The following is an 11568-nucleotide window of genomic DNA, read 5'->3' on the forward strand; positions in this document are numbered from 1 at the left end:
TTGAGGCATTTTGCTTTTTTCTACTCAAGTANAGGTTGAGTTTTATTTATTTATTATTAATTTGTCTATTATCCTGTCTTACAATATACACATTATAAAACAATATAAACATTATATTGAGGAACTATAATAACAAATTAAAGATACAAATTAAAAAATGCAAAAGTCAAAGTACACCATTAAATTAATATGTCCAAAAACACAATTATATACATAACATGTTGAGTTTACAATCAAACACATGTAATAATTCTTTTTTCACCTATTACAACAATATATTTTGATGTGAAATAAGTGGTTGCTTATTGCAACAACATATTTCAAAATAAAATAAGGTTTAGTTATTACAACAACACATTTAAATATAACAAGGTAATTCTTGCAACAATCTTAATTGATGTAATAAATTTAAGTTAATATTACAACAAAAAACAACCCACAGATGCAATAGTATATTTATTAACCCAATTATTTTTGATGTTGCAATATTATTTGTTGTAACAGGTCTTTTTTCTTGTAGTGATAGTTTAGTTTATTAGATTTGGAAACTTTCTATATTCTTTCAGAGCCTTTTTGGAGTTGCCTTATGAAGTTCAGAACTACTGATCCTCATTTAAAAGCTGTGGACGTCCAATCTTTCCTTTTTTGAATTTAGAATGTACTATTCTAGAGGTCTTGTAGACCTCTTTTGTACCCTTTCCAAATTTTTTTAAGAAGCTAATGATCATGGTTCATTGACTCATTTACATCTAAGACAGATGCAATAGTATATAACCCTATCATGCCCAAATCTCCTTGCTGTCATTAATTTTCATAGCTCCACTTTCTTCTCCACTTGTGTGTAATAATCATGCTTATAAATATTTGAAGAAAGGGCAGAGCTAAATTATTTACCCTATATTACTGTCATTATATGTAAACATGCCATGAGAACTAAGAAAATTCAAATTTAACATTTAAGAAACTCTATGCCATGTATACTTATGGCTTAATGAGTTATGTTATGGTGGAATTTTGGCTCTGTTTTCCTTTATAAGCTTTAAAGTTCTAATTAATTTGAGTTTTCAATTTGGGTGCAGCGAATTTTGTTTATTTAAGATGGTCACCTTTGTATTATGTTATTTGGATGTAATCCTAATGTTTTATTTTTGTTTTCTATATAAGAACTGCTGCTGAGTTATTTACTTGCTATAGGTCCAGCATGTGAATAACAGGGTCAAAGATTTGCTTCTGCAAATAAAAGGAAAAGTGCATAATATTCGTGTTTTATATTTTATCATGTATATCATATGGTTCACTTCTTGGAAATTAATATATTTTCTCTTTCTGCTTTGATTAAAGTACGAACTATGTCAAAGATTGCAGCAGCAGCAGCAGCAGCAAAGTATGCAGCAACAGCATCAGTTGCAACAGAAGTCAGACTTAGAAATAGAAGGCAACGACATGTAGCTTTGTATAATTCATTGTATAAACTGAAGGTAGATTAGCTCTATTGTATATAGTGTTTAGTATTACACATGAGAGAGCACGTGAGTTTTAGTTTTAGTGTTAAGTGAGTTAGTTAGAAGTTTGTTAATCTGTTAAGTTAGTAACCGTTCCTCTGTTTTGTATATAAAGGGCAGATCTGATGTAAACATTCATTAAGTGAATAAGAGTTCTCATTATCAACAAAATCTTATATGGTATCAGAGCAAGGCTCTCTCAAGTTCTAGAGTCTCGTTCTAGAAAATTCCCAAATTCTAGGGTTTCATTCTTGAGAGCTTTGAGTTGCTTCAAAGGCGTGTGGGAAGTTCAAATGCTCACATTGAGTCAACTGCTCTTGCTGTGAAAGGTTACAATGCTATTTCCTTTTCTGTGGGTAAGAATTCTAAGGGCAAGGATAGGCCTATTTGTAATCATTGTGGGAAACTTGGTCACATTGCGGAGAAGTGTTTCAAACTACATGGATTTCCTCCTGGTTTCAAACCTAAAGAAAAGAATTCAATGGTGAATCAAGTTGGTGTTCAAGAAGATCTTACAGAGAGAACTCAGTCAGTCATTGATGATAATCAATTTCCCTTTACTAAGGAGCAATGTCAGCAGTTTCTGGCTATGTTAGGCAATCAAATGCAAGCTGCTTAGCTTAACATGGGAAATAAGGAGGTCCATATGGTTGGTAACGTGATCAAGAGTCATCCAAAATCTCAAGCATCACACCAAGAAACTGTTTCCCAGTCTAGCAATGTTCTCAATATGTCAGGTATGACTTTCTTTGAAGGCATCAATTTGAAGCTTAAGCAAGCTTCAAGGCAATGGTTTTCAAAGTTTTCAAACACCTTATTGCAGCATGGTTTTGTTCAATCCAAAGCAGATTACTCTTTATTCATTAAGAAGGATGGTGGATTGTTCATTGCTCTTCTAGTTTATGTTGATGATATCCTAATTGGTAGCAATGATCCTAAAGCTGTAGAAGACCTTAAAGTGTATCTAAACAAGCATTTCAAACTTAAGGATTTGGGTAGTTTGAAGTATTTTCTGGGTTTGGAGGTTGCAAGATTACAAAAGGGCATTTCTTTGTGTCAAAGAAAGTATGCTCTTGAAATTGTTCATGATGTTGGAATGCTTGGTTGTAAACCAGCTAGAACTCCCATGGAAGCTACTTTAAAGTTGAGCAAAGATGATGGTGAGTTACTACATGATGCTGGAATGTATAGAAGGCTGATAGGTAGACTCCTGTTCTTGACAATCATTAGGCCGGACATTACTTACTCTGTGCACCGGTTAAGTCAGTACATGTCTAAGCCTAGAAAGCCTCATTTAAAGGCAGCATATAGAATCATCCAGTACATTAAAGGCACGGCAGGTCAAGGATTGTTTTTTTCATCAAACACTTCACTGCACATAAATGCCTTTGCAGATGCAGATTGGGCTGCTTGTTTAGATTCTAGAAGGTCCATTACAGGTTTCTGTGTTTTCCTAGGTGACTCATTGGTCTCTTGGAAGTCTAAGAAACAGAATACAGTCTCTAGATCTACTGCAGAAGCTGAGTACAGGTCAATGGCTGTGGCTGTGTGTGAAGTGACCTGGATTTTGTACTTGTTGAACGATCTAAATATAGAACATGACAAAGCAGCGTTGTTGTTCAGTGATAGTGAGGCAGCAATCCACATAGGATCTAACCCTGTGTTTCATGAACACACAAAACATATTGAAATTGACTGTCATATTGTGAGAGACAAAGTGGAGGATGGAGTTATAAGGTTGATGAATATTAGGAGTCATTCTCAATTGGCAGATTTATTGACAAAGGCCTTGAATCTAAGTCAGTTTACTGTCTTAATTGGCAAGATGGGAATCCTAAATATTCATTCCAGTGGTGTCCATCTTGAGGGGGAGTGTCAAAGATTGCAGCAGCAGCAGCAGTAGAGTATGCAGCAGCAGCATCAGTTGCAGCAGAAGTCAGACTTAGAAATAGAAGGCAACGACATGTAGCTTTGTATAATTCATTGTATAAACTGAAGGTAGTTTAGCTCTATTGTATATATTGTTTAGTATTACACGTGAGAGAGCATGTGAGTTTTAGTTTTAGTGTTAAGTGAGTTAGTTAGAAGTTTGTTAATCTGTTAAGTTAGTAACCGTTCCTCTGTTTTGTGTATAAAGGGCAGATCTGATGTAAACATTCATTAAGTGAATAAGAGTTCTCATTATCAACAAAATCTTATAAACTATAAAGGTTTAGATGTACTATAGAAATATGAATGCACATCTTATGTTAATTGGTCCATGCTTAAAATTCCTCTCTCTCTCTCTTTATATATATATATATATACTTTTTGTAGCTGAGCATGGATGATATAATTACCAATGATGATGGCAAAGGCCAGTCAAGTAATTAACCCTATTAAGATGATGAGTTTGGCAATATGTAAAAGGGAATTTTGTTAATAATTTGAAATCCCTTTGCATTGTGGTGGGTCCTGCTCGGAAGGGAGAAGGGTGTCGATCTAATATTAAAAAAGGATGGCAGTGTGTGTATATTGACACAAGGTGCAATATTTATGGCTTATAAGGGCAATCAGAACTTAGGTGATCTAGAAAGATACAGAAAAATACATTTATATTTAGATGTTATATATAATATACATTCGAATCAAGCCTTCAAACACTTCCATGAGTTTCTGGGTACGTGCACTAAATAGAAATGACCCTTTATCCTTCGTGACACTAATCATAAATTTTTTTTTTTTTTAAATTTTCATTTTAAAGTTTACATCATGATTCGTCTCGATGGTGGATTTGACTCTGCAAACTAAATCCGGGTCAAAAAGAAAGGCCAACCAAGTACAGATAAGTGGCAATTCAAAAAACAACCCTCAACAACAATATATATACATATGTGTGTGTGTGTAAGCTAACCAAAGATATCATTCATGAAGGCCTCATGATGCCAATGTCCCAACACATTGGAGTGTCAATTATTTTGTCATATAGTAGTACAAAAAAGAGTGCGGAGTGTCAATTATTTTGATAATTTGAGATTAGTGTCATTTTTTTTTTACAATAGAGTTTAACAGGTGTAACTTCGCTATACCTAGGAGGGTGTAAGTGTAATTTGCTCATTATTAAATTTCAAAGTTAGAAAAAAAAGAAAAAGAAAAAAATTAATAGAGGTGAGAAACAAGATCGTATTTTGCTGAAGTTTTTGATGCAGCATTATTGATGAAAAGCATAACTTGTCTAAGTTGGATTCCAAAGTCCTATAGCAAAATTACTTTTGGCTGAATCGTCTTTCAACTACAATATAGAGACTCAAATTTGAGAGAGAGAGAGAGAGAGAGGTGCCAGTGCAAAAGCTACATTCGTTTCCAAATTATGCAAAAAAAGAAAAAAAAAATTGGTCCACTTATTACTATAAGGTGGCATGGATCTATACATGCCAGGTGAAAGCTTTGCCATAATCCAACGTATTCAATCTAAACTTTTTATGATGTAGGACACAATTTACTATTTAATTATTGTAATTTATTATTTTTGGTATTTTTATGTAAAAAAACGTTATTTTAGGTTTAGGTGATTTATTTCCTTGTTTTTAGGTGCATTTAATGTTTTTTAGGTCAAATTTGGTTCCTGTTATGGTTAGGTATCAATTAGGAGTTATTTTAGATTATATTTCCTTGTCAGTCAAGTTTTAAGGAGCCCTTAAATAGGCCCTTAGGTCTGTAAACGTTTTTCATAGTTTTATTATCAATAAAAATTCAGACTTGTGTCTTTTGTGTTCTCTGGTGGATTCCAGACCTATTACCTTGTGGATTCAAGGAACCCCTCGTGGATTCGAGGTTTACTACCCAGGAACTAACAGTTTAGTTTCTGTCCATCAAAGAGAGCATCGTGTGTGCTTCTCTTCAGGCTTCCGCGACATCATTTTATTTTCTCAAAAAAAAAAAAAAAAAAAATCTAAACTTTTTATACATCCCACACATTCAGCCATTAAGTCACCTTCTAGTTTACCTGCATTTAGAGATAAGGACGGTGTAACTTTCTTTTCCCACCTTTTTTATATTTAAAAAAAAAAATGGCATTCATTGTCTCAATTCAAATCAAAGAAGACAGTGCAACAAACAAACCAATTTTTGAGGTTATATATATATAAAATAAAAAAATAAAAAAAAATAAAAAAAATAAAAAAACTTATGAGTATCATAAAGCAAAGATTACACACTTTAATACTCTATTATTGCCTTTTTTTTTTGGTTGATAATCCTCTATTATTGTTGATTCTCTTGGAAGAAGTCTAAAAGTTTATAGTGGGGGAGAAAAGTGAAAAGGAAAGGAGAAGAGAGTGTTGAATGCCCAAATATAAAGGTGAAAGTTTGGAAGGAAGAGACTATAAAGAGAGGAAAAGTTGCTATTACGTGGCATTTTCTTAGTGAGAAAGAAATGGGTTTGGAATCCTTTTGATTGTGATGCTAGTTATCTTCTAGGTTTGCCGTTTGGCAAGCCTTTGGAGATGAAAAGGCTACTACAAAATCTTCATTTGTAGTTTCTAGATTCAACTGGATACCTTTTTAAGAAAAAATTTTGAACCATCAAATTGGTTTAGTTGAATGATTTTTTTTTATTTAAGTAATTTGAAAAAATAAGGGAAGAAGTTTATGTGTCTCATTAGAGTCTTTTTGGATAAGGGGTTTGGATAAGGACAAAGTTTGGCTACAACACCTGCTAAAAAGATTAACATGATTATATATTTTGAAAATCTACCTGTTGAATTGTATGTTATTTATATTCTTAACATGCGTGTCAAATTTTGTACCAGTTGGATGCTATTTACTATTCAATCCATAAATTTATATTTTATACATAATCTTATATTAAAAAAACTTGAAATTTAAACATTTAATAGTAACATAGTTATTGGTTTTTGCAAGCATGAAGAATATGAGAAGAAAATATAATCTAATAGTAGATTTGTTAAAATTCACATTCGATAAAAAAAATATTAAATGGTATTGTAGCCATTGGCTCCAAACATGTTTGGAGCCAAACTTTGTCTTTTGGGTAAATGTGATTTTTTTTTTTTAGTGCAAATCAAAATTAGGACAAGAAAAATCAAACAAGTTGGGATAAATTAAAATAAAACAAAATCTCCATAAACAATAACTGAATAACCATTGGCAACAATAAGCCAAAAACCTAGAAGGAGGAAGAGATGTGCGGAAAATGGGAAAAAATATACACATAAGATTATGAAATAATGTGAATAAAATATATACACTATTGGAAGTACTTGTTAAATTCATTGGAGATATTGGTTAAAAGGAATGTGCACACATAGTATATACAATTTGGCTGAATGCAACAAGAAATAGTGGGTGTCCATCCGGACGAAGGGAATAAAAGCATATGTTGTCTTCTTCCTAAGACATATTGGAGGTTTGAGAAGAGAAGCTGCATTTGTGCGAGAGAATAAATGAGGAATTTAAGTTCCCCTTGTCTTTTTACAGTCCCCTCTCCCTCTCCCTCTCTCTCTCTCTCTCTCTCTCTCTCTCTCTCTCTCTCTTTTATTTTTTATTTATTTTTAATTTATAAAATTTTACTAATGCCCCCTAGTTTTTTTTTAAATTATACTCTAAGGGTTTGTTTGGATACCGCTTATTGCTAAAAACTAAAAACTGAAAACACTGTGGTAAAATAATTTTTAAATATGTAAATAGTATTGTAGAACTTAGTTTTAAAGTTGTTTTTTTGAAAAAAGGAGTTTGCGAGTTCCGTGAACAGTACACACAACCCACTGTTTTTAAACACAGACACAAACGTGCACTAAATAATCTGTATCGAAATTCCACCTAAATGATCAATGCATAGTTTTTTCTTATTATTATTCTTATACCATATAAAGCTCATTAAATCAATGAATAGTTTTTTTTTTTTTTTTTCCAAAAGATACATAAGTTTATATAAATTATTAATGAATTATTTTTCCATTCATTGTTCTTACACAATGTGCCTGTATATTTAGGTGTTTGTGTAGCCTAAACTTGCATTTTCAAAAAATTGCAATTCAAATATGCAGCACCGACTAACTTGTTAACAAACACTCATTTTAAACAACAACCACATTTTTGCAATATATATTTTAAAATGCATGCTTTTATAACAGTTTATCCAAAATGGCTCAATATTTAATTCATTAAATAAAAGCATATTCAAGATATGTGTTATTACAAATAGATAACTTTTTTTTTTTTTAATAAGAACAAATAGATAACTAAATATCTTTAATAGAAGTCTTCTAAATTTTACATACATAAATACATACATACAATCTGTTAAAAAAAAAAAAAATTAGAGATATGGACGCTAAGTCTTTTTTTTTTTTTTTTTAGCAGAGAAGAAAATTGTTGTTTTTGTGGTTAAGAGTTGTAGATCATTATTTTTTTTTAGGTTCTAAAAGTTTACAACAATTGACAAACTGTGAACACAAATTTGTCTAGATATAGATTCCTAAGTCTATAGATATGACTAGACAATGTTCAAGGTGCTATAAGTCAAAATATAAGAATAAGGAAATTGCAAATTCAAGAATTTGAATCATGCCAAGTTCGACCGATTGAGAAGAAGGCTCGATCGATCAAGATGCGAATTTTGCAGATTTTAATTTAGGTCCAATTGCTCATTAAGCCCATTAAGTGATTAAGGTTCTAGATCTAATTCTCCTAGTATATAAAGGAAACCCTAAGACATATTTTGTTATGAATTTGGAGGTGCTCTTTTGAGATCTAAAAGGTACTGTACTTTCTCCTATCAAGATCATATATAGCAAAAGATTTAAATTTTTGAGTGAGATCTCAAAGTCACAAATGTGGGTGTTTGTGTTTAGCAAACACATGATAGAAGAGTCCGTGAAGTCGGAGTTGCACGTGGTCGTGTGAGTAAGTTTTACAAGAGGTAGCTTTAGATTTTAGGAAGAAAATCTATCGTAAACTTCCATTCTATCATAGTGAATTTGTTTGCCTTGAGAATATATTAGGTTAAATCCTCCCCAGGTTTTTTACCTTAAAAATGTTGGTTTCATTAGTTTTCGTGGATCATAATAGTGCTTGCCTTCTTTGCTTTTCTGCACTAAGTAATATGATTGTATGTGTTTAACCTAGATCTCATAACAAAACCTAAGTATTAATTTGGTTAATTAATTAGGTTAAACAAATCTGAGTATATAGGAGTCTAAACCAAAAAAAAAAAAAAATTTCTTGTAAAAAAAATAAAAATAAATAACAAACTCAACTCCTAACCACAAAATCAACAATTATATATCTTTTGATTTGTATATGTTTAGACATGTAAAGTATATTTGTTCTCTTGAACTAAAATGTTAAAAAAAATAATTGTGATCAATATGATTGAAAAATGATAGTTCACAGCTTACAAATTGATAGAATAAACAAATTATTTTAATTTATGTGAAGACTAATTTGATGTAAATACTTAGGTTATATATGAGAAAAATATTTTTTTAAATCATGTTGTAAACATATTTTATGTGTATATATATGTATAGATGATTAATAAGTTTTTTTTAAAAAAAATTAAAATTCTTTTTATATATTTAGCTTGACTCTCTAAAAAAAAAAAGATATAAAATTCTGGCTCCCCAACTAATTGTCTAGACTCTGTATTAAGGAAGCTGCTAAAAATAAGCTGTTTTTACTTTCTTAAAAGATGATGTTATAGATGTGGAATAATAGTATTTCTCCCAAAACGTAGAGAATTTATCTAATGGTTTACATTTTACTGGGAAAAATGCTATGACCCACGAACTGCACTTGAGTGTGAATGCACGAAAAAATAATCTTCTAGTCATATTTTTTCAAAGTACATAATCCAATAAAGGAGTCCACAAATTGTACATTTTTTAGTACTACTCATTTCCCACATTTGAAATAAAGTAAATAAATCATTCAGCAAAGAAAAAGAAAAAGAAAAGTAAAAGTAAATAAATATTGATAGGAAAAAAGAAAAAAGAAAATAAAGTTAACAATTGGAATAAAAGAAAAAGTGGAAAGGCATATATTCTATATGCCTATAAATGAGAAAGATCTTACACCTCTGAGCAAACAGAGCATATAGTTCACTCTGTTTCCTCTGCCTACACTAAGTTCCTCCCTCTGTTTTCCTCTGCCTAGCCATCTGTTTTTGCCTCTAAGGCTTTCAATTGCTTTAACTCTGTCTTTATGCTCCGAAACCTTAAAACCACCTTATCATCTTCTATGATGGTAGCAGTTTTTCTCTTTTCTCTCTTTAGAGAAATGGCTGCTAATGAAGCTTTGATGAAAATCCAAATTCCTTTCGAGTGAATAGTCCTAAAGAAGAAGAAAGCAGGAAAAGAAAAGAAAAACATCCACAACCCTCTCAAGTTTTGCTCATTCTCCATCCTTGTCTACAAATGGATTCATTCGATTTCTACAACATCAATGTTAAGGCGAACGCGATGCAAAAACATCGCCAGCTTCAAAAGGTTGCAAACTTTGTCCGGGTAATCGAAGTATGCGTTGTTCTTGTCTTGATTTCCAGGCTTTCCTTGCACCTCCCACATGCTATGAAGAACTCTAGTGGGTACTTCCATAACTTGTCCGTTCTCTTGGTTAGTCCCCGGTTCGTTTTTGTGGTTGGAAATGTTATAATCATCACTCTTTTCGCCAAGTCCGGGCAGTTTTCAGCTCGAGATTCCACAAAAAACACTTCAGGATTGGATCTTTACGAGGAGATCACTAAGAATAGTGAAAAGAACCAGAAAGTTAACCAAGTTGAGACCCGGATCGTCGACAAGCATATCATATCTGATGAGAGTGTAGTTAAGGATTACAAGAGGACTCAATCCGAGAAAATAAGTCGGGGGGTTTGCGAGAAATCACGCCGCGAACTACGACGCTTGCAGACACAGAATTTCAGGAAGAGTGATCATTCTTGTCAGAAATTGGCCAAAAGTTCATGTCCTGAGGTTGAAATGAGCAACGAGGAGTTCCAGCGCAAGGTGGAGGCTTTCATTGCCAGGCAACAAAAGATTCAAAGGGAAGAAGAGTACTCTGTATTCTAGAATTACTAGAGTATGTATGAGGAAATTCAAATCTTGTATATTTCTTCTTCCATTGTGATGTGACTTTGTGTGTGTGTGAATCTATGTGTACATTTTACTATATGCCATAAATGCAATGGAAACTTTACCCCTTAAGTTGTTTTGTTTAAAATCTCTGAAATTTTTGTTTGTGTTAAAAAGTACTAACCATTATGTTAGTTACTAGTAATATCAAGTTTTTATTTTTATTTTTTATTTTTTATTTTTTTCTTTTGGGGGGGGTGGGGGGTGGTGTGTGAAAATAATAAAAAGAAAATTGGATTTTTTAGAGAAGAGAATAAAAATGAAAATATATGTATGTCTGTCAAGACCCACATGTCTGTTCTAGAATCTAGATCATCACTGTAAAATGAGATGCCAATTTCTAGGAGCGTATGGTAATCTAGATTTCAGGCATTGCTTGGTTTGGATATTGGATATGCGGATGAGAGAATTTCAAGAAGGTGATGCCATTTTCTGTATAAGAGAAAAATATGTCATTATGTGAGGAATGTATTCTAATTTCTAAATTCGTATATGTGCTGATTTCGCATATAAATTCGTATGCTTTGGTGCCAATTTGCCCACTGGACGTAAGGTATTCCATTTCAAACGCGGAGTACACATGAAATTGCCATCTACAAAGCATCTTTAGCTCATTATCTGCAGCCCTAAAACCAACTAAATTAATTAACATAATGATGGGATTAACTCGATATTTAGTACATAATTATTGAGTTTAGACCCCTGTTAAACCGGTTGTCAACCAATTTTACAGCCGAGTTGATTATATATATATATATATATATCCGAAACTTTTAACTTTTTATTAATCTCTCTAAAACTTGCCACATTATTATCATTTTTTTAAATAAAATTATTTTTATTTAGTCCAAACTTAATAAAGAGTGAAATTCTATCTCTCTAATAAGTCCAACTTAAACGCAAACTCATCATTATTATTTTTTTAAAACAAAATA

General features: G+C 32.0%; 2 protein-coding genes across 2 annotated transcripts; both read left to right on the forward strand.

Annotated features, from left to right (window-relative positions):
• Positions 1–2127: 2127 nt before the first annotated feature.
• Positions 2128–3405, forward strand: LOC112005083 (uncharacterized mitochondrial protein AtMg00810-like). Its single transcript, XM_024037333.2, has one exon. It carries the CDS (start codon positions 2128–2130, stop codon positions 3403–3405), a length of 1278 nt encoding a protein of 425 aa, XP_023893101.1.
• Positions 3406–9576: 6171 nt separating this feature from the next.
• Positions 9577–10705, forward strand: LOC112005108 (uncharacterized). Its single transcript, XM_024037357.2, has one exon. It carries the CDS (start codon positions 9920–9922, stop codon positions 10568–10570), a length of 651 nt encoding a protein of 216 aa, XP_023893125.2. The 5' UTR covers positions 9577–9919; the 3' UTR covers positions 10571–10705.
• The last annotated feature ends 863 nt before the right edge of the window (positions 10706–11568 follow it).

This window comes from Quercus suber, unplaced genomic scaffold, assembly GCF_002906115.3.
Source record: "Quercus suber isolate HL8 unplaced genomic scaffold, Cork oak 2.0 scaffold_233, whole genome shotgun sequence".
NCBI classification, from domain to species: Eukaryota; Viridiplantae; Streptophyta; class Magnoliopsida; order Fagales; family Fagaceae; genus Quercus; species Quercus suber.